At 28.9% G+C, this 25,406-nt stretch overlaps 1 protein-coding gene and 1 pseudogene across 1 annotated transcript in view; both read left to right on the top strand.

Moving 5' to 3' along the window:
• Nucleotides 1-25,406, top strand: part of LOC145292386 (stalled ribosome sensor GCN1-like) — a 113,606-nt gene that overhangs the window by 77,612 nt on the left and 10,588 nt on the right. Inside the window, exons 31-41 of the mRNA XM_080138717.1 lie at nt 1,718-1,832; nt 4,171-4,350; nt 6,046-6,266; nt 6,537-6,744; nt 10,518-10,714; nt 12,298-12,487; nt 12,873-12,943; nt 14,018-14,233; nt 15,220-15,384; nt 18,065-18,226; nt 22,968-23,060. Coding sequence (XP_079994843.1) covers nt 1,718-1,832; nt 4,171-4,350; nt 6,046-6,266; nt 6,537-6,744; nt 10,518-10,714; nt 12,298-12,487; nt 12,873-12,943; nt 14,018-14,233; nt 15,220-15,384; nt 18,065-18,226; nt 22,968-23,060 — 1,818 coding nt within the window. The remainder of the gene's footprint in view (nt 1-1,717; nt 1,833-4,170; nt 4,351-6,045; nt 6,267-6,536; nt 6,745-10,517; nt 10,715-12,297; nt 12,488-12,872; nt 12,944-14,017; nt 14,234-15,219; nt 15,385-18,064; nt 18,227-22,967; nt 23,061-25,406) is intronic.
• On the top strand, nt 18,754-22,192 carry LOC145302657 (heat shock cognate 71 kDa protein-like; annotated as a pseudogene).

Here is a 25,406-nt window from a genome sequence, read left to right as displayed (position 1 = left end):
TTCAACCGATTGGATGCAGATGACAAAAGTTTTTAGCAGACATACAAACACCTCTCCTTTATATAATAGATTCCTTAAGGAATTAGTCAGCATTTTATTTCCAAATTAGTACATAATAACACTTAAAAACTGTCATAGACAAAATTTGGCCCATTGAGAATAAATAATTTTTCTAACTTTTAGATAGTTTTCATCCAAGGCAACGTTGATCAAGAATATACTAACTTTGTGGGTCTTTGTTTTGTAGTTTTTACTTTAGTTAGACACGCACACAACTACGCTTTTATATAATAGATTATTCCCAGGTTCACTTTGATCTAAATGTGTTAATACATATCATGGTCTAATTTATGGTTTAATTACAATCTTTCTTGAATATGAAATTAAACTATATGCAACTGTATACAAATAAATTTGCATCATGATTAACTTTTTAACGATATCAAGCAATTGATGTCAGAAAATCTTTCAAAAAAAAATGATATCCTGTAAAATAATAAATGGAACAAAAAGTTTTTTTTGCTTGATTTAAAAAAAAAAAAAAAAAAAAAAAAAAAAAGTTGCTATAGAATCTTTCCTAAAAGTTGTGCAGATGGGATAGTTTTCAATACTCCTTTCAAAAACAAGTAATTTTTTTATCTTGTAAATAGAAGATGGCAAGTAGCAGAAATTTTAAAGATTGAACTCATCGAGATTAAATTATAAGTTATTTTTTCTAATAATCGCTTTTCACTTTACTTCACATGATTTAAAATGTTAGCCTTTTACCAAATTCTTTTTTGAATAAAAATTAACTGCTTATGTTTTCATTGTGGCTTTTGCATTAACAAGTGTGTTTGATAAAATGTGAAGATGTAAGTATGAATAGATCAGTTTAAAGAGGAAAACAAGGATTAAATGAAGGCCTGTATGGAACAAATAAAAATCAACACAGTGAGATGAATATTTCATCTTATATTTATTAAAGCTTCATCAGGAGAAAAGGCATGTTGTAGGCAGAAACAGTATTTATACAGATATACATTGGTAACAAGTTTCTATTACATAAAATTAAAATCATATTTATTCTAGTTGCTGAAGATTATTTCGGAAACCAGCAAATACTTTTAAGATGTTGAGTTTGGGCATCCTTTTTCATCATGATGTCGCATACGCATCCAGGGCACAACTGACATATTCATAATGTATCGGAGTTTGTGTTGTATTTGTTTATTTATTTTTTAGTTGCTTTTGTTTTTTTTACATGCTTATAAATCAGTGTCTGTTCCCCTGGTCTCGATGACAGGAGATAACATAGCTAGAACGTGAGTTGAGGATAGAGGAAAAACTATGACATATGAACATTGAGGGTCAGTAATGATCGAAGGGTTATATGTATTTGCTCATATGTCCATATTTCTCCCACAACTATATTAGTTTACTAATATAAAAATAAAAAAAATTAAGAATTTGTTTTTCTGGTGAAAGAAATATTTTTTTTTTTTAAATTGTATGATTATTTCAAATGCTTTTAAAAATAAAAACTTTTAAAATATTTGCCCCCACTCCCCCCCCCCAAAAAAAAAAAATTTATTTTTATTTTTTTAATTTATTTTTTTTAATTTATTCTTTTTATTTTATTTCTTTATTTTTTAAATTTTTTAATTATATTTTTCATTTTATTTTTTTTATATTAAAAATAAATCTATTTTATTTTTAATTAATTTATTTATTACAGGCTGCAGATGATACTGCGAAGGCTGTGATGACCAATCTTAGTGGTCATGGGGTGAAATTTGTTCTCCCTTCTCTACTGAAAGGATTGGAAGAAGACGCTTGGAGGACAAAGACTGGTAAGACAGCACAATTTTTCAACAAAAAAAAATGTCATCTTTCACAATTTACTATCGCATGAATGTCTTCGCTGTATTTACCTACAATTTTCTGTCATCTGTAACGATTCTCACTTCATATAACACTAACGATTCTCACTTCAAAGCAATTGTTTTATGTTCATCTTGTATTTTGGAGAATGTCAATACAACTAATGTTTTAAAAAGAAAATACTGCCTTTTTTTTTTTTTTTTTTTTTTTTTTTTTTGCACAATCCAAACAAATAACTACATAATCAAGGTGCGATACTTAGAAGTCTTCCGCACTGTATATATGTAAATGTTATACAGAAAGTCAACAAACCACTTTTAAAAGAAAGATGGGCAAAGGTATTTCATTTGTATTAAAAACTTCAACCTAGTTCAAATAAACCAAACATAGAAAAGATCTCGCCGTGAATATACTCGATTCTATAGTAACAAGTAAACTGCTGTTCCTTTATTTAGATTTTGTGTCAAAGAAGCATTAACACAAAAGTAAACAAAAACCCTAACACCAGTCACGATAAACAAGTTTCCTCCCTAGTCAATCTCCAAACCGCACATACACCTGATATTGATGTAAACAAAAAAAAGACAAATAATAAACTCTTTAACGAAAGTAAATTTGGGGAAACTCTAAAACATACTACTCTTTTTGCAACCTGGTGAAACATAGCAACGCCCATAAACAAATCCGACTAACAAATGTTTTTATCTATGCAGCAAAATTACAAGCTATAAAAATAACACTATAAATGATTGGAAACTTGAAGAGAAAATATGGTTCTTGTCCAGAATTCCCTTTATTAGAAAATTAAAAAAAAATTGTATGATGTACGTATCCATGATGAAACGAAAATATCATGTTCCAAAAATCGCAGAAATTGATTCAGTAGTTTTATTTTTAAATAAAAAAATCAAACTTTGAGTAACCAAAGAGTAGCTGTCTTATCCATCATTTTGAAAACATTTCAAGAAACAAAAGAAAATAACTCGATGATTCAGACATGCAAAATTTGTTGTAATGCCTATGAATTCGCATTAATCGCTAAAAAATTATTTTCTTTATAAATTTATATGATTTTTGGAATATGATACTTTCATTTTGTTATGGGTGCGTATATCAGACAAATTTTTTTTAATCTAGAGAGAATTCTGGACAAAAACCGAAAATACCTCTTTTTTTTTTTTCCAGACTTGCCTGACAGTGATTGAGATTAAAAAATTCAAGTCATTAAATATTGGAAAGATGTCACTGTCTGATTAATACTTGTGACTTCCCAGTTTTGTGATTATTAGAAAAAAAATCAAAGGATTAACATACTTATAAAAGAAGCAACTAAAATTATAATAATTTTTAAATTCCATATTTAAATTACAAAACAAAGATCATAAAAAACATGAACTGAAAATGTCAAACAATGTCAGATATTTTACCAAATAACAAATTATAAGAAAATTCACAAACAGTTGGAAGAGAAAATGGAACAGCTACTCAACAAAAGACAAGATTTTTTTTTTCGGGGCCCTTGGATAGAGGCATTGAATCTCTACAGTTCCAGGTAAGCATTGTCGGAAGATAGCGGTTTCAATCCTACCCAAACCAAAGGATTAATTGGCCAAAAAATGTGGTGGAAGGCAGTAGTTACTGAAGATTCAGTTAACACTCAGCGTTCCTATCCCATCATGGTTAACCACCTGAAGAAGGCTAGAGGAATAGTTGGCTGAAACATGGTAAAACGGCAACAATTATGAAGATGAGAATAAGTCTGCAAATAAATTAAAAAAAAAAAAAAAAAAAAAAAAAAAAGACATAATAAACAATTGGAACCGCATACATGTCTAATTTATACTTATGCAAACCAAACACTGTACCTTGGTGCACCTACTGCAATTAATTACTCATAGATAAACATTCTAATTGATTGTAAAAATAAAAATACCTGCAAGAAATACTATCATGTAATAAGTCTCACCATGTGATTCCAAAATGTATCTACATTTAAAATAAAAAAAATAAAAATCTTTTCCAACTCCTAAAGGAGAAACCGAAAATATAATTAAAGAACTTTACAGAACTTATCAAATAATTATTCTATAAATGCATTGTATGATAGGAAATGACTTATAGGGTTGAAGTGTTGTAAAACATAGATTCTCAAACTATGGTGACTCTAAATGTTTTCATGTTTGACTTGATCTATTAGATGCTATTTAGGTCACAATTTCTTTCACTTCATTCACAAAATTTCTCTGTAAAAAAAAAATCGCTTTTTATTTACTTTATGAATCTTTAAATCTTACATTTTGCTTTCAGGATCTGTTGAATTGCTTGGCGCCATGGCATTCTGTGCACCGAAACAATTATCAGCATGCCTCCCTAACATCGTACCAAAACTGATTGAGGTTTTGACAGATTCTCACAGTAAAGTTCAACGAGCTGGAGCTCAAGCTCTCCAACAAATTGGGTCTGTCATTCGAAATCCAGAGATTCAAGGTAAGATGGCTGGCACCTTTTTTTTCTAACCATGGTAGGTGAGGGTTCATTAAATTTCTCTACTATTGAAATAATGGGGTGAGTGTCTGGATAAATTGTTAAAAATGTTCTTCGAATGCAAAAATAGTGTTTACTTTTAGAATTTATTTAACTACTTGTTTTGACCAAGTGTAAAATCTGTAAACCAAATATTACCCAAATGTTCATTAAATGTTTAACCTTTTTTTTATTTCTTTTTTTTTATACTTCAATTTTGAGCATACTTAATTAATTAGGACGTGGGATTCTGCTTTTTTTTTGTAATTCAGAAAATACATATTTCTGCTTAAATCATTGTCTGATTAAAATCTGTGGGATTTTATTTCTATTGGGTTTTCTTTTTTTTTTTTTTTTTTTTTTTTTCTCTTCTTGCCATCGTTTTTCGTCTTATAACATTTTATGAAAACGAAAAGTGTTCATTTTGCTGTGAAAGCTCAAACTTCAAACGTTGAAGCTAGGAAGATTAGACGACTTCTATTTCATCAAAGAATGTCTCCTCCTCCCACGCATGAACTGGTGTATTTTAATTTTAACTTTCTCAGTTGCAACTGATTGAAGTTGTTTTTTGGCTAGGAGCAAAGTGTAGTATCTGATTTGATACTACACATCATCTTTTACTGTCCTCGATCGATGAGAGAGAGAGAGATCCTTTTGAACTGTCACAATTTTATTATTTATATCTTAATCCAAATTGCTTCATTCCCCCCCCCCCCCCCCGCATTAAAAACCAGCCTTGTGTGTAACTCTGCCCTAGTCAGGAGACAAGTAAATAGATGAAGTTTAATGCCAGCAAATAGATGCAGTTGTGAATGACATATATAGATGGGATTGGTCAAAAATGGTTTCTATGTCTAGTAGTACTAGCAACTTCCCCTACCCCTTTCATATGCACATGGGGAAGGGCACACCCACTTAGGTTTGGAAATTAGTGTATGAAGTTTGTACTTAGGCACAGTGATCTTGGGCGATAATTTTGCTGGCATCCAATCAACAATTGATGAATTGCAACATTTTCCTTCCCAATTCAGTATGAATGTAAATGTGTCAAAAATCAAACTAAAAATTAATAAAAGGAAATAATAAAAACACTTTCATTTGAGAAAGTTCATTAGCCAACCCTTACCATTTTCATGCAGGATAAAAGCCCCATATCAGAAGGCCAATTCTATTGAGACTTTAATGAAGTAAATATCTCTGGAATTATGTTATGGAATAAACTACTTAAAGTTAGGATTTGAATCCATAGATATATTCTCTGAGAGAAATTCAAAGCCAGAAATGCAGGTAGGATTGAAGAATTATGTATTTTTCCTTAAAGAGTAATGGGACAAGTGCAGGCGGTTCATAATTTAGTACTTTTTTGGAAAAGATGTAAAACCATTGAATTAAATGTTTTGTGAAATGTTTTTTTGATGTTTGTATCATTTTAATGATTTTGAACAACAATAAAAATTGTGGTAGATTTTGGATTGTATATTATTTACTCTGAACTTGAGTTGTTTTGTTTTAAAATTTTTAACAGTGCAATTTTAAAAAGAGGATTCATTCGATATATTTAAAACATACTGTCTGAAAAAAAAAATAACACAGTAAGGTCTGATTTGAATATCTCTGTCTTACATGTTAACTTCTTTTTTTCTTCCCCCCTCTGTCTAGCCATTGTGCCAGTTCTGTTGGCTGCTCTTCAAGATCCAACCATGAAGACTTATGAATGCCTGCAAGCGTTGTTGGATACCAAATTTGTCCATTTCATTGATGCCGCTTCATTAGCTCTGATTATGCCCGTTGTTGAAAGAGCATTCCAAGATCGAACAACTGACACGAGGAAAATGGCAGCACAAATTATTGGCAACATGTATTCTTTAACCGATCAAAAGGTAAGCATGCTTTGAACTGGATGGTATACGATTTAAGGAATTAGGGAATGTAAAGTCACTCTTCAATTATAATTGTTCCCATGCCTATTCAGTCTTATCAATGGATTATCAACTGAATCGATCATTATATCACTATTTAATAATTTTAAAAATGTGTGCAAAACGAACTAATAACTCGAAACATAAGTTTTGCCAAAATGACTGGATTTGACATGAAATGAAAAAGTTGCTATAACATGAAACAAAACAACCTTTTTCTACCCTTTTTAGGATCTGTCGCCATATCTTCCAACTGTTATTCCTGGATTGAAACAATCCCTTCTGGATCCTGTACCTGAAGTACGCTGTGTGTCTGCTAGAGCTCTTGGAACAATGGTACGAGGAATGGGAGAAGGTAGCTTTGATGATCTGCTACCATGGCTCATGGAAACTCTTGTCTCAGAAAGAAGTTCAGTCGATCGATCAGGTGCAGCTCAAGGTCAGTGTGTTTTTGACTCATAATTGAATAAAAAATTTAGGGTTTGTTTTCCATTTTTTTTTTTTCTTTACAATTCCAATTCGAATTAACATAGTTTTATAATTACTATTATTTATTTTATGATTACTATTATTTATTTTATGATTACTATTATTTATTTTATGATTACTATTATTTATTTTATGATTACTATTATTTATTTTATGATTACTATTATTTATTTTATCATTACTATTATTTATTTTATGATTGATTACTATTATTTATTTTATGATTACTATTATTTATTTTATAATTACTATTATTTATTTTATGATTACTATTATTTATTTTATGATTACTATTATTTATTTTATGATTACTATTTATTTTATGATTACTATTATTTATTTTATGATTACTATTATTTATTTTATCATTACTATTATATATTCTATGATTACTATTTATTTTATGATTACTATTATTTATTTTATGATTACTATTTATTTTATGATTACTATTTATTTTATGATTACTATTATTTATTTTATGATTACTATTATTTATTTTATCATTACTATTTATTTTATAATTACTATTTATTTTATAATTAGTATTATTTATTTTATAATTACTATTATTTATTTTATAATTACTATTATTTATTTTATAATTACTATTATTTATTTTATAATTACTATTTATTTTATAATTACTATTATTTTATAATTACTATTATTTATTTTATGATTACTATTATTTATTTTATGATTACTATTATTTATTTTATAATTACTATTATTTATTTTATGATTACTATTATTTATTTTATGATTACTATTATTTATTTTATGATTACTATTTATTTTATGATTACTATTATTTATTTTATGATTACTATTATTTATTTTATCATTACTATTATATATTCTATGATTACTATTTATGATTACTATTATTTATTTTATGATTACTATTTATTTTATGATTACTATTTATTTTATGATTACTATTATTTATTTTATGATTACTATTATTTATTTTATCATTACTATTTATTTTATAATTACTATTTATTTTATAATTAGTATTATTTATTTTATGATTACTATTTATATTATGATTACTATTTATTTTATGATTACTATTATTTATTTTATGATTACTATTTATTTTATGATTACTATTTATTTTATGATTACTATTTATTTTATGATTACTATTATTTATTTTATGATTACTATTATTTATTTTATGATTACTATTATTTATTTTATGATTACTATTATTTGTTTTATGATTACTATTATTTATTTTATGATTACTATTATTTATTTTATGATTACTATTATTTATTTTATAATTACTATTATTTATTTTATAATTACTATTATTTATTTTATAATTACTATTTATTTTATAATAACTATTATTTATTTTATAATAACTATTATTTATTTTATAATTACTATTATTTATTTTATAATTACTATTATTTATTTTATAATTACTATTATTTATTTTATGATTACTATTATTTATTTTATGATTACTATTATTTATTTTATGATTACTATTTATTTTATGATTACTATTTATTTTATGATTACTATTTATTTTATGATTATTATTTATTTTATAATTATTTATTTTATGATTACTATTTATTTTATGATTACTATTTATTTTATGATTACTATTTATTTTATGATTACTATTTATTTTATGATTACTATTATTTATTTTATGATTACTATTATTTATTTTATGATTACTATTTATTTTATGATTACTATTTATTTTATGATTACTATTTATTTTATGATTACTATTTATTTTATGATTACTATTTATTTTATGATTACTATTATTTATTATGATTACTATTATTTATTTTATGATTACTATTATTTATTTTATGATTACTATTATTTATTTTATGATTACTATTTATTTTATGATTACTATTTATTTTATGATTACTATTTATTTTATGATTACTATTTATTTTATGATTACTATTTATTTTATGATTACTATTTATTTTATGATTACTATTTATTTTATGATTATTTATTTTATGATTACTATTTATTTTATGATTACTATTTATTTTATGATTACTATTTATTTTATGATTACTATTTATTTTATGATTACTATTTATTTTATGATTACTATTTATTTTATGATTACTATTTATTTTATGATTACTATTTATTTTATGATTACTATTTATTTTATGATTACTATTTATTTTATGATTACTATTTATTTTATGATTACTATTATTTATTTTATAATTACTATTTATTTTATGATTACTATTATTTATTTATAATTACTATTATTTATTTATAATTACTATTATTTATTTTATGATTACTATTTATTTTATCATTACTATTTATTTTATCATTACTATTTATTTTATCATTACTATTTATTTTATCATTACTATTTATTTTATCATTACTATTTATTTTATCATTACTATTTATTTTATCATTACTATTATTTATTTTATAATTACTATTATTTTATGATTACTATTATTTATTTTATAACACTAACATAATGTAATTGCAATAACCCTTATCCCTGAGTGGCTTCCGGGCCTTGATATTTATTATATAATAACACTAACGTAATGTACTTGCAATAACCCTTATCCCTGAGTGGCTTCCGGGCCTTGATAAGTGGTGATCACTGTGAAAAAAAATTAAAAATTAAAAAAATAATTACTATTTATTTTATGATTACTATTATTTATTTTATGATTACCATTTTGTGTTTTAAAAATTTTGTCAGTCATGCTGCAGCATCATCATCACTGAAAACACGTATTCATCCACAGGCAACAGTTTCGCTATATCTTTTAAGTCTGGCTAGAAATAGGGTGTTTTTAAAAAAAAATTTTAATCATTTGCAATTCGAAGATCACCAAAATCAATTTATTTTGTCATCTCGGGTTGTAGGTTTAAGGAATAATTTTTTTTCTTAATCAATATTAGGCCTATACAGTTCCATTAGCTAAGACTATGGAGTTTCTCTGATAGTTATATCTTGAATGATTCAATTTTTAAAACTCTCTCTCTGTATATCTGTATAAAGATGACTAGAAAATCTTTTTATGTGTGAAAGGGTTTATTTATTCCTATAACGTTTTCATATCCCCTCTTCAGATATGAAGAACCCAAGAGAAATTTGTATCAAATTATTCAAACTATCATTCTCATCTTGGATATTATTCTCAATGTTTTTGATGATATAACCCGACTTGCTTTAGGTGCAACTTGTCAAATTTGGAAATCTATATGTTATTCCAAATAGAACGATTTATCCACTGGGGTAGCTTGCTCTCGTTTTGTCAGTCATGACCAGGTAAGTGTAAAGTTATTTGTAATTGTATTATCACATGCACTGAGGATTGAACTATTAACCTCCAAAAGACTTAATTAGAGCTGATTATTATTTTAACACTTTATCTGTTATGCCATGGATCCTTGGTCGACAAAACGAGAGCAAGCTACCTTTCGTAGATTAAATGCAGGATTCTATACAGATTCGCCAACATGATACATCTAAAGAAGGTCAGGTTACATCAGCCAAAGCATTAGAATATTTGCTTTGCATTTCTGAATGTTATATGAAAAGGAAGCGTTTCACTTGTAAAAAAGACGTTCTAGTTACCTTTGTACAATACTGTTGTCGGATATGTTTCTTTCTATGTGCTTATAATGTTGTGATGTGGTAGCACAATTTTAATTTACAACTGTTTGTCTTTGTAGGTCTCAGTGAAGTGATTGGAGGAATGGGTCTTGAGAAGCTGCAAAAATTCATGCCCGACATTGTGCAGACAGCTGACCGTAACGACATCGCGCCACACGTACGAGACGGTTACATTATGATGTACATCTACATGCCACTCGTCTTCAAGGAGAATTTTGTGCCCTACATTGGCCAGATTATTCCATCAATTCTGAAGGTAAATAAATCGTGATACAAGCAATAGTAATAGCTTCATTTTACTGAGTCTTTCACTCTGTCGGCTTGAGTTGTAGAATATGTTGACTGCAGAGATGTAAGCTCCCTCCTCCTTCCAGGAAGAGGGTCACTTGTTGACTGTGGCTTGTGACCTATGATGCCAGAGAACTGGTACATGAGCAACTGATAATTATGGAACAACAATTCACTTTGATCTTCACTTGAACTAGATGGGTGGTTGAGAGACAATTCTATCTGATCATATAAAGCCTCATCATAAATAACCCATAACTAACACCTCCCTTAGCCTATCGCTGATATCACTCCACCACGTTAATAAAATCCATGGTGCAGTATAAATAGTGCCTTATTTTATTTTTTCAAGCAGTGATTTGTATTAAACAATTTTCTTTAACTACTTTAATGCACCATATTAATTTCTCAATCTATTGTTATACATTTTTGTTCAGTAAAACTTGACAAATCGTAGGACATTATTTATACCACGCCTTGTATATGACAGAGAATGATGGTGGAGAATCAATTTGTAAACAATTGAATATAGCAGTCCAAACAATTGAATATAGCAGAAACAATGAAATGGACACTTTCCAAAAACGATTATACCTTCCATGTATCTCATATAATGTCCCAATTTTGGATTACAAATAGGGAACATCGATGAATCAAATTAAAAATTATGTATCTCATAAACAACCATCCAAGAGACCCTATAACCAACTCTGATTTAATGATTGAATACGAAAGTGGAATTCTCAATTTATTGTATTTGAAGCAATTAATAAATTGTTTACTAAAATGTTCCTGTAAATCAGAAGGTGCTTTCTCGTGCAATCAAACCAAAACGGGTAAAAAACAAAAATGCTTCCAAACTGAAATATTGCTTGTGGAAACTGATTTTGTATGCAGATAAATTACTTCAACTAACTTCCATCTGAACATAATTGTTAAAACTTTAGAAATAAACTGTTTTTTTTTTGTTTGTTTGTTTGTTTCGCTAGCAGGGCTACCTGACATTGCCCGGAGCAAAAGTGTACCTTTTATTCTCCCCTCTCCTTCTCTGCCTCTTTTTTCTTCACTTAGCCTATTCATGCACATAGACAACTAAAGTTAATCTAAGGAAAATAATTCTATGAAAAATAATCAGTTACTTCCCTTTAGTAAAAGGTAAAACAAACATGATAACATTAATTAATTATGTCTTGATAACATTAAATGACATAAATGACCATTTGATCTCCAAATAATGAATTTTTTCTTTTTAATTTTAGATATACATCTGGGGTTATGCTGATTTTTTTAAATTAAAACTTTGTGGGTTTGTGTATTTCAAGTTTTAGCTGGAAATACAGACATTTGTTCTTTTATACAATAATAAATTTGCAAATAATATAATTTCCCTTTGTTTATACAAAGTAAAACCTATGATAAATAAAAATGAATCTTGTTTTATGAAATCTAACAAAAAAATAAGTTTTTTTGACATGCCGCAATTAATTTCACTTAATGTCCTTTTAAGTAAATGTTTCCAGAAATGTTCAGTTTACCTTGATTGATTTGCAGGCGCTTGCAGATGAATCTGAGTTTGTCCGAGAGACGGCACTGAGAGCTGGTCAAAGGATTATTACCATGTATGCTGAAACAGCCATTGAACTACTGCTACCTGAATTAGAAAATGGCTTGTTTGATGAGAATTGGAGGATTCGTTACAGTTCCGTTCAGTTGTTAGGAGACTTGCTCTACAGAGTCTCAGGTTAGTAGGATTTTGGCAAAATCCTTTTTTTAAATTATTTTTTATTGAATAGTTTCACTACACTTTTTTTACTAGAAGTTTTAAAAATGATCAGATCTTGTTCAGAATTTCCCCTATATTAAATAAAAAAATTTGAACAATGTATGTATCCGAGACTAAATTGAAATATCATATTCCAAAAATCATGTAAATTATTAAGTAGTTTTATTTTTAAATAAGAAAATCAAATTTTGTGAGTAATAGAATTTTGAAAATAATCTAAAAAGAAAAATAAATAAAGGGAGATAACTAAATAATTTAAACTAATTAATGTTGTAATATCTACAAATTTTGACTTCTTTAAGGACAAAAAAAATCCAAAACTCTTTCCCTATTCTTTGTACAGGTGTCACTGGAAAGATGTCAACTGAGACAGCAAATGAAGATGACAATTTTGGAACTGAATCTTCGCAGAAAGTAAGTAAAAACTAATATGTAACTTTTGTTCTTTTTTTAATTTTCTTGCTTCATTTTCTTATTTCTTCGTACAATTCAACTTCAAGATGAAATCTGATTTTGTGAAACGGATTATTCTTCTTACTTTCATACTCTTAACTTCATTTGAACACTAGGCAACCAAATGAAGCAGCCTTACCAATTTTGTAAGTGATTCCATTGCAATCTAGTGGTGTATGTGTTTTAAGTGGCTAAGAGTAGCAGATAAGCATAGATCAAATGCAGTTTTATGCCTGGGTGAAATACGTTTATCTGAAGACAAATGCAAGAGAAATATCTTGGTAAGAACAACCAGTATTTTGCTTTTGTTAATTTGAAGAAAGCTTTGACAATGCTAAGAGATGACTAATGTGTTTTGCAGAAATTAGAAGCAAGCATGTATTTAGTAAAAGTTGTTCAAGCAATGCACAGAAATACTCTAAATCATGTTAAGTGGTTGGGAAAAACAAAAATAATAGAATTCACAACAATTTTTGTTTCAACTTCCTAAAAATCTAAGTATAAAAAGTAAACCCTATTCTCATACAGACAAAATTCTTTGAATTAAATAGTTGAATTGACCAGAAATCATATTTTGGGTTTTTTTTTTGTTTTTGTATCTTATTTCAAAATATTAAGAATGTATGAAATTAAATTTGTTTTAATCCAAATGCTGCTAGAGTTTGAGGTCTAAAACAACTTGTATTATTCAATTCAATTATTTATAATCAAAGAAAAATCGGAGATTCTGGAATCATCTTTGGAGAAGAATCTGCAGAATTTTTTTCATTAAACTATATATAATTAAAAAAACTTTCTGATCATCATATTCTGTTTCATTTTTTTATATGTATATTTCTGAATTTTTTCAATGTTTGAAATGATTTTGATTGTTTTTCTGTAAAAAGTGATTGAAAACTAATCGAAAAGTTTTCAGCCCAAATATTGTATGTAGGTGATTGTATCAAAATATTGACTTTTTTGTTTTCTTTTTGTTTTGTGCTCTTTTTTTCTGAATCTTAACAAATTCTCTCATTTTTTTCTTCCTAATTTCAGGCTGTACTGCGAGTGTTTGGTGAGGGTCGTCGTAATCGTGTCTTGGCTGGATTGTATATGGGACGTTCAGATACAGCTCTCCTAGTGCGACAGTCCGCACTTCATGTGTGGAAGATTATTGTAACAAATACACCACGGACGTTACGAGAGATTCTTCCTGTTTTATTTTCTCTGCTGCTTGGATGCTTGGCCAGCACAAGCTATGATAAACGTCAGGTTAGGACTTTTTTGTTTTCTTAAAGAATAAAAATGTGTTCCAGTTCACAAACTCTTTAAATTTAAATGAAATAAAATTGTGTAACCACTTCTTGTGTGTCTGTCTATATGCGTGTTTCATTATTTTATTTAAAAAAAAAATTTTTTTTTTTTACCAACAGGGCTCATGTCCTGGCGTTGCCTGAGGAAATCTAAAAGAATGCTTTAACTATAAAAATAAGTATTAGATTAATAATTGTGAAAAAGAATCTAAAAAAGAACCCACTGTAAATTAAAGCAATTAAACTTTGGATATGTGTAAAAAAAACTTTTTTTTCTTTTATTTTTTTACATGTACACTTAAATTACTGACACTAGATTACTTTTCTGATTTTTTTTTTTTTTTTAATTCAAATAAAAATGTTCAACATAGATATTTTATTTAGAATGCCACCTAGAGTAAGTATGTGAGTATGGCCATTGAACATCCCTATTCCCCACTCTTTATGGCCTTGTGCCTAATTAAGATTGAATCCATTATTTATTGAAGTCAAAATATAATAATGGTATTTTGAAATTTCAAAGCATTTAAACTGTTGAATTGAAAATCATTTGTGGCTTTAAAATTCTTAGCAAATTCTCATGTGTTAACAGTTTTGAAAGCTATTTACATTTAATAATTTCATAGAGATTAAAACATTATGCATTAAAAATTCATTAAAATTTTAATACAATTGGTTTCAATTAATAGTTGCATGACCAAATAATTTTTAAAAAGAAATTTTAAAAAATAAATAAAAGTAAAAAAAAAAAAATACTCCCAGGCAACACCAAATAGGTACAACTAGTTTTAAATAAATACACAAATGTATATCAATTTTGATCTTTACTCACATCTTTTAAAAACATTTGCTGGCATTCATTAGCAGGCTTGTAGAAATTGATTCTTGCTGTTGTATAACTTGCTTGTAACATTTTTTTATTTATTTTGTACATTTCCATTGCAGGTTGCTGCGCGTACTTTAGGAGATCTTGTCCGTAAATTGGGCGAACGCGTCCTTCCAGAAATAATTCCAATCCTTGAGAAAGGATTAGACTCTAAAAGAAGTGATGAAAGACAAGGTGTGTGTATTGGACTCAGCGAAATAATGGCATCTACCAGTCGAGACCATGTAAGTCATTCACATATATTTTGTTTATCGATACAATGAATTTGTGACTTTTTGTATATATATATATATATATCAGATCATGACAAAACGTCTATCTGTTTATAAGTCGCAATAAAAAAAAATATCTGATATCTTTATTGGCAAATGTCATCTTCATTCATTACAAACTGGCTTTGCCAGCTTGGTTTTGCTTCACAAAGTTCACTACTTGAAATATTTAAAACCAAACTTTTAAATAATAACCATTTCGTAAGTTCTTTGCAAACACAAAAATCAAATGTTTGTATTTATTCATATAAATAAACATGAACAGTTTTGTAATTTTGAGAGAGACTAAATAGGCGATCAAGCCAGAGAATGATCTACCCTCTCATTCTTTTCTCTTCTCACTTGTGGTGGGCGATTTTGTTCAATTTAAGGAAAGTTTTTCTAATTTATCCAGTTTTTTTTATTATAAAATAATTTTAATAATTGTAAATATTAGAAAACTATTGTGTATTTATAGGAAAACAAAACAAATTATACGAGAGTAATTCCAAAAGTAAAGCCTCTTATTTTTTTTAACTCAAAAAGTGGAAGAGCTACAAAAACAGGAATGGTATCATTAAGACGAGCGACCCTTTTGTTCTCCAGAATTTATTTTTCTACATAGTTACCACCATTCTCTATGCATTTTTGCCGCTTACTACCATAGTATTATTGGTCTGAAAGTCAATGAATCAATGTTTTATTGTCATTCATTACCGAGATAATTTCCCTCAGTGAATCTGTTTGCAAGAACCTAGGACATTTTCATATCACAAAATCATATTCATAAATTTCTTAGATTTTAGCAAAAAAAATGAAACTAATTCATTACATTATTGCATATGAAGAATGATGTAAGACCTTGCATTACACAAAAGAATCCCACAATGCAATTTGGCCAACGTATGTGCATGCATATCTAAACTTTTAACCAAAGTTTGCATCCATTTATACAAATTAATAATTTTGTTATATTTTTTAATATATCTTCAAAAAATAATTATTTTTGATATTGATCTATGAAAGAATAAGTGCGTATTTAACTGTTAATTGAAATTGACCTCTGCTATAAAAGTAATTTAATATACATGTAATTAATACATTTCTTTTTAACTCTAAGAATTTCAGTATGGTGTGAAGGAATGAAAGTAAATTTATCTATATACAAATAAATACACATTGGTCTTTCTAATAGAATGAAGAATTGATTAACAATCGCATAACAAGTTATATCCATTCATGAAAAAGAATCAATATCATTTCTTTTCTCTGAAAAAGTTTTAATATCACATTTATAAGATACTTTAGTTTCAGTTCAAAAACTAACAAATTTTTACTTTTTCTTTTTTTTTTTTTTTTTTTTAGTAAGAATAAGTCTTAATTCAGTAAACTCTTGCCAACTTTAAAAGAGATGGTATAAGATTCAGAGGATATGGTGGATTTTACATAATTTTCGAAGCTTAATTTTCTATATTTTTGATTTTTGAGTTATTATGATGAATAATGGCACATGTCGCAGCACATAAATATTATTTTGAATTGAAAAAGGAAACTTGAGAATTTTGTGGGGCCATGGTATTAAAAATATTGACGGATGAAAATACGTCATATGGGGAAAATGGGGACTACATTAACAAAAACTACAACAGATATTGTTCATTTTTATTGTTTTTACATTAAAATCACAATATTACATTTATTTAATGGTTTATGTATCTATTCTTCTCTGAGCTTCAAAAAAAATGACAACTGATATATATAATTAATTAGAATGTAGTTAGAAAAAAAAACATCAACATGCTCAATTTTCTACTAGGAATACTTGGATTTCATTGAAATGAGATTGATAAATCTTTCTGAAATAAAAACAAGATGGGGTTATTTTATGATAACCAAACAGATGAAACCTAGGTATTCTCAGCAGAAACCGTAATATATAATATTTGAAGGAAACGCATATAAGTACTTCTTTATACTTTATTTATATATATATATATATATATATATATATATATATAAGAGAAGTGGATAACAATACTCTCATTTTGTCTTCAAGTTCTCATATTCCATGAGCAATGTTTCTGACAAAAGGGAAAGAATTGCTGTTTTCTGGTTCAGAATCTATGCATTTATCATTGTTTAGCTTTTGAGCTTGAAGGTTTTTTTTTTCTTTTCTTTACTTAAATTAAGTGAGGTCATGCTTATAAATCAATACTGATGTTGTATTCAATCTCTTTTTTAAAAAAAAAAAGTAAAAGTAGTAAGTTGGTAACCATGAATTTGTTTTCAATTCAAAGCAAAAATTTAAATGAAATTTTTAATAACCTTGAAGCAATACGCATTTACTTCAAAACTGGCAACATTTTGTAAATAATCTGATTGACCTCTTAAAGATTAAATTGAAAATATCTTTGTAAAAACTCAGAATTATTTTTTAATTTTTTTTCTAACTCATTATTATACACTCTCTATGATCATTTCTGAGATTTAATTTTTTAATGGCCACCACATTCATCTTGATTGCCATTTTTTTGTTGCTATTTTTGTGCAGTCTTGCATGGCTTGATTGAAACAGGCATTACAGAAATGTTTTTTTTTCCTAATATAGTTGTTTCATTTCAGTTTGTAACCATTCATCTAATTTTTTTTCCAGGTAACCGTGTTTGCCGATAGTTTAATTCCCAGTGTACGACGTGCATTATGTGACCCACTTCCTGAAGTGAGGGAGGCTGCTGCCCGTACATTTGATAATCTTCACCATAATATTGGTTTCCGGGCATTGGATGAAATTTTACCAGACCTGCTCAAGAAATTGGTCAGTTCATTTTTATATACATACTAGCAGGCTTCCTGACGTTGCCTGGTTGTAAATTACACTTAAATATGATATTTGAATTTATGCAGATTTCGTATTATAGAGTAAATTGATTATTATATTGTACCCAATATATAGTAGTGATTTCAAAAGTTAAAAAAAAAAGACTTTGATGCCATTAGATAGAATTGAAACAAAAATGTATAGCGCTCAGCATTATTCATTATCTATGCTAAGTCTATATGCATATGAAAACTTAAAAAATGGCATTATTAAAGGTATAAATGTATATTTGCGCATGCGTAGAAGTTACATGTTAATTTTTTTTTCAATTTTGACCTCTTAGCAGCTATTTTTAACAGCTAAAAGCCAAATTGAATTTGTTCCATAAATTTACATCGCTTATATATCAAATTTAAAGTGTACACCAAATTTGATAGTAATTTGGTAGAGACCTTATATATATATATATATACATACATACATACACACACACACACACGTGTTTTGTTGGTAGCTCGTTCTGTATGAGGAAGATTCTTCATTTTGGCAACAGGTCTGTGTTTACAGGGGTGACTGTAACCTTAAGCTGGAGGTGCAGGAGCTGGAACAGTAAGGGCACCGAAAGTCCATAATTTGTATCACGACTGTTGATGCTCTTTAGTGCTGATGTCTGGCTACAGTGAACTTCTAGCGACAAGTATCCTCAAAGGTGACAGTAGCTTTGCGGACAGTGGTTCGCCAGTTTGATCGATCACTGGCATAGTCCTCCAATTCCTTTGGTTCAAGTTCATACCACTGTAGATTGGTCTTGACCATGTTTTTTTTTTTTTGACGACCATGGTTTCGTTTTCCTTTCTGAAATTCTCCATACAGCTAGTGCCTTAGCATGTGAATGACATGATCTGTCCACCACCTTTGGGTCTTGATGAGCATACATTTTAAGTTTGATGGTTTGGCTTGGTCTAGGACCTAAGATTAGTAATGTGATCCTGTCAACGGATTCCAAGGATAGAACATAGAGTATGTATGTGGGATTTCTCCATACATATATATATATATATATATATATATATATGAGCCAGTAGTTAATAAAACATGTTAAAAAAACATTTTGAAAAAGAGTTAAAAACATATTCAATCTGAAAAGGAAACCCTTAATCCGTGGAGTTTCGAAGAAATACTTTCCTTCTCATCAGAGGGTAGGAATTAGCAAAATGTGGGATCGGATTTTACATACAAAAGTATTTGCTGAAACTATAAGTAAGTCAAAAATCTTACTTGATAACAAAAAGTGAAGCAGAGGGAATATTGTGAAGAAAAAGGTTATTTCACATGAATGGATAGTCAGGTGAAAGGTAAATTATCCAATGACAGTAAAATCCAAATTTTTATGTATATGACGAGTGCCACTCCCTTAGGCACGGAGCTGAAAATGACTTTAGTCCTGCTGGCAAAATTCACATGCTCAAACAGACATGACACTGAAGACGGTCACTAGTATACATACACATATATACATACATATAACACACATATATGCATGCATACATGCATAATACACATGCATAAACATACACAAGACGGTCAATGGCATACACATATATATATATATATATATAAATGCAAATATACATATACACACACATCTGTAAACATACACACATATATACATACACAATGCATAATACACATACATATACATACACACACCCATACATACACATGTATATACATACATGTACGTGTATATATATATATATACATACACAAACATACATATACATGCATACACACACATACACACAAACAATATATATACGTATATGATGATTGCAACGTCTTGTCAGACGAGTGCCACTCCTTCAGACATTTAAAATCCATGATCCCAAATGCCTGAGGGAGTATCTATACAAAGATGATGTTACAGAGTCTTAGCTTTGTACGACAGCTATATACACACATACATACATACATATGATGATGATTGCATATACATATATACATACATATACACATAGATATACACACATATACATACACCTGTACATGAACATACATACACCTATATATACATATAATGATGGCAGATCAATTATTACATGATTCCAGCATTTCAGGCCTACACGTGTCACAACTTTTCCATGGCTGAGGTAGTATCTATACACAGATGATATTACAGAGTTTTAGCTTTATACGACAGCTAAATCTCTCTCTCGGTTCAAAATGTTGACGTCCAGTAACAAGCAAGAGCAAGATAGCGAGCAACAAATCAAACTGCAGACCAGCTTAATGCGGGTACTGGTCTCCCGCTTTGTTTTTTTTTTTTGTTTTGTTTTTTTTTTTAAATCTAAGATTTGCTTCTCCTAGAGTGATTGCCTTCACCACGGCTTACGGGCGCCCTCTCCACCCCACATACACATGACAATAAACACATGCGTAACCATAATCACGTAGAGGCACACATATACGCACATACATACATATGCCTATACATACGTACACACACATATACATGTAAAATACATGTGAAGATACATTCCAAAAGTCATACATAGTAAGTGATCAGCTGCTGGACCGTTTTTGTTTCTTTTCCTTCCTGATCTTTTTCCTCCTTCCTTTTTGTTTGGGTTTTTTAAATAAAAAGTTTGTTTTAGACTCACACTTATGCAGTGCATGATGATAAATTCACACATAGTTTCCCAAATAACTCAACGTACAAATCGACGAAAAACAAGTCCAATTGATATGAAATTACAGACGCTTGTTTTTTTTTTTTTAAATAAAAAGTTTGTTTTAGACTCACATATGCAGTTCATGATAATGATGATGATGTTGACAAATTCATACATAATTTTTCAAATAACTCGACGTACGAATCAACAAAAAACAACAGTCCAATTGATATGAATTAGTACATGATATGATGATTATGATGTTGACAAATTCACACATAATTTTCCAGTATGTGTGTGGTAATAAACATTGCTCACGGGGTGTTCTTGTGATGGTTTATTTTGACATGATGGGTGAGCAGACCTTTTGAGAAGGCCTTGCACGATGCGAAACTCGACAAGTCCAACATCGATGATATCGTCCTCGTCGGTGGATCGACACGCATCCCCAAGATTCAGAAAATGCTGCAAAACTTTATGAACGGGAAGAACTTGAACAAATCAATCAATCAATCTTGATGAAGCGGTTGCATACGGGGCCACTGTGCAAGCAGCCGTCCTCAGCGATGATAACACTTCGGACAACTTACGAGATGTCTAATTAATCGACATGGCCCCCTTGTTTCTCGGAATTGAGACAGTCGGTGGTGTCATGTCTAATATAATCCACCGAAACTCCAGAATCCCTAACAAGACTTCCGAAGTGTTCATCACAAATTCCGATAATCCAGGTTTTCGAGGGGGGAGCGTGTCATGACGAAAGACAACCACTGCCTAAGAAGTTTCGAACTTGTTGGCATCCCGCCTGCATCTAGGGGTGTACCTCAGATCGAAGTCAGTTTCAAGCTGGATGCCAACGGCATCCTCAGTGTGTTAGCCGTCGATGAGAGCACGGGCAGATCGAATAAGATCACTATCACTAACAACAAAGGCCGGCTGACAAAGGACGAGATCAACCAGATGCTGGCCGACGCCAACTGTTACCAACAGGACGACCGTGAACAACAGTGGAGAATTATGTATTTTCCGTGAAGCAGGCGTTTGATGACGACGCCATTAGCCGCAAAAAGTTGTCCTCCACCAACCAGGACTTCGTCGATACCACATGTGATAAGTGCCTACAATGGTTGGAAAAATAACAATCTCGCCGGAAAGGACGAATTTAAACAGAAAAAATTTTGTATATATATATATATATATACACATACACATATTTATGTTCACAACAAATACTTACCTAGCTGAAACAACCGCCAACAACTTTTCTCACTCCCTATTTGTGCCCAAAACTAAACAAAAATTCCATGAGAAGAGTTTCTTTCCTAGAACTGTCTTTCTGTGGAACACAATGCCATTTATCTTCTTCTCCTCTGACTGATCATCAAGTTTAATGTGATTAAATTCTTATTGTCATCCTATTTAGATAACCTAAGTTTGATCATGACTGATCTTGTCTTGCGATCTATCTAATACTTAACCCTTATCCTTGAGTGGCCTCTGAGCCTTGATAAGTGTTGACTCTCCAAATAACATACACACACGTGTGTAAATATATATATATATATATATAGAGAGAGAGAGAGAGAGAGAGAAAAGGGCTCTTAACTATTTTCTTTTTATTTTCCTACTAATAGCATAAACAAGTATTTTAGTTAGTAAATAGGAACAATGTTTTATTGCTTTTTTTCTTTTTTCTTTTTCCAAGAATGGAACTCTAAAAACGAAAAATAGTTTTTGCTGAATATATAAATAAAGATGGATGCAAGTTTTCCATATGAGCAATAATTGCCATGATTGAATTAGAAATTCTTAAAAAATTTTATTTAATTTTATTTAATTTGAATAAAATATTTGATTCCATTTGTTTCGAAGTAATTAATGCAGCAATACTTTTCCTTTTTAAAGTTATTTATTTTTAAGAACAATTTTAAATTTATGATTTATGCTATTTTAATATTTTAGCTTTTTTTTTAGAAAAAAAAACGTGTGGCTCTCTACATTTGTTAAGCAAAATTTTGTTTATTTTTTATCAATATTGTATTCAAAAATATTTGTATTATTTCTAGGCTAATCCTTCTACGTCGGAATGGGCACTTGACGGTTTAAAACAAGTGATGTCTGTCAAAAGCCGTGTGGTGCTGCCGTATCTTGTTCCTCAGGTTAGAAATAATTTACAAATTTTTTTTATTCGTTTTGAAATATTTTAGTTTATTACAAAAAGATTTCATAAACAACAGATTTTTTTTTTATTACTTTTTAATTGTTTTTTGTCCAGAATTCTCACCATATTAAAAACAAAACAAAAAAATAAATAAAATCTGTGATACATATATCTGTGACAAAACAAAAATATCATATTCCAAAAATCACATAAATGGATCTTTTTTTTTTTTTTTTAAAGTAAGAAAAGTCAATTATATAAGTAACAGAAGAGCGACAATCTTGTCTGCCATTTTGAAAACAATCTAGAAAAAGGAGGAAATATTTTGATCATTCAAACTTGCAAGATTTATGTTGTAATGCCTACAAATTCCTATTAAACACTTAAAAATGATTTTCTTTTTAAAAATAAAACTAGTTGATCAATTTATGTAATTTTTGGAATATGATATTTTTGTTTTACTAAGGATATATACATCATTTTCTTTCTTTTGTATTTTCTTTATAGATGGAATTTTGGAGAAGAACCAATTTTTTTTCATTACCTATTTGTTTAAATATGCAGTGTTTCTTGAGATGACTCGACCCAACTAAATCATTTTTAGTTGTGACAATTTTAATTGGATCGAGTTATTTTACTTGGCAGTTTATTCTTAGCAATGAATGTCCGACTTTTTTTTTAATGGAAATTGCTTGAGATGAGATATGAAGCTACTGGATGTAAGGAGCTAACTAGAATGAAAGATGATTATTGCAAAGACAGGAGATGACTATTAACCTTAGTCTGGAAAAGACCAAGGCTGTAGGTAGGAGGAAAACAGTAAGCAGGAAGAGTTCCACAACCTTGCAATCCTTGGGAAGAAGCTGCTGGAATAGGAAGCTGTATTATGATGAGATATTAAAACAGCAAATTTATGGAGACCTCTAAACCAACGCGTCAAATGAGCTGGAACAAAAGAAGCAGGGAATTTATCAGTTAATTCTGAAGAACACATGCCATAATAGTATTTGTAGAAGAGACTGAGATTAGCAACATCATGTCTGTAAGAGAGAGGTTGCAGTGAAGAAGAAATATGGGGGCCAATTAAATTGCAGATACGTTTTTACAATTTATCAAGAACCTTCAAATGGAACAGATTCACCAACCCAAATATGCTTACAATACTCTATACATGGTTTGATAGTAGACTTGTAGAGGTAAAGAATAGCCTCGGGTGTGAGAAAATGTTTTATATAGAGAGAACCGATTTTACGAGAGACAGAAAGAGCAATGGATTTAATATATGAACTTCAAGAATGATTTGATGAGAAAAAAGACCAACAAGTTTTAGTCGATTTCTCATCAATAGCAGAGCCATCTATAAGAATCTCATGAAGAAAAGGGACACATATACGATTGAAAGACAATAACTGAGTGTTAACAAGATTAAATAAAACAAACCATTTCTTACCCCAGTCTATAACTGAACGGAAATCAACTTCTAGTTTAACTACATATTTTATCTGATTTAAAAAAGATGGGCAAGAAGCAATACTAGAATAGAGGGTTACTTTGAAAGTTATGAAAATCTTTAGAAAAAGAAATTCTTCGAACCTACTGATATGTTTTCATTAAAACGTTGAATATTTCCCTTTTACAAGATAGGAAATCTGCATAGCATAAAATTAGAATCGTATTTATTGTTGTTATCTAAAAAAAAAAAAAGCAGCAAATATTCTTACAAATTTTTATAAGATCTACAAAGTGACCTTTCATTTTTTTTTTTTTTTTTTAATCTTGTTTATTTTCCTCCTCTCTATGAGATAAAAGTTTTGGTGTGGAAAATCTCACTCCTAAACTGGAAGCAAAAAATTTCATTTGCATCAGTAGGATGCCTACTGAGAATAGAATAGATATTACACTTTGACTTGATTGCAAAAAGGAAGCAAGCGCAAAATAATGAGTAGGGTCATGTTTTGCCTGTCCTATATTTAACTACACATCTGACTCCTTCACCAGGTTAAAAATTACTCTTCCATTTTCTTTTATAACTTTAACATCAGTAAATCTCAAAATACAACAAGGCCGAAAAATATAATTTTACATATTGTGTACTTTTTCATTTCAGTCAGCCATATTTTTTGGACACTTATTGACGGGGTCGTTTTTATCTAAGGGAGATAACTAGCATTTACTAAAGAAATAGTGTTATTTTGTTGCAGATTAAATTATAACAAAGGTCGATTTAGGACGTTGATATGATGCAATCTTTTTTTTATGTACAGTGATTCATTTTCTAATTACTTAATATTTTATTTTAATTATTTTTTATATTACAAAAATGAAATTTAAGAATTTTCTTTAT

Source organism: Euprymna scolopes, chromosome 2, assembly GCF_053919585.1.
Source record: "Euprymna scolopes isolate OS-2025 chromosome 2, ASM5391958v1, whole genome shotgun sequence".
NCBI lineage: Eukaryota > Metazoa > Mollusca > Cephalopoda > Sepiida > Sepiolidae > Euprymna > Euprymna scolopes.
The sequence above is the reverse complement of the archived record's forward strand: the minus strand, read 5'-3'. Positions and strand labels throughout refer to the sequence as shown.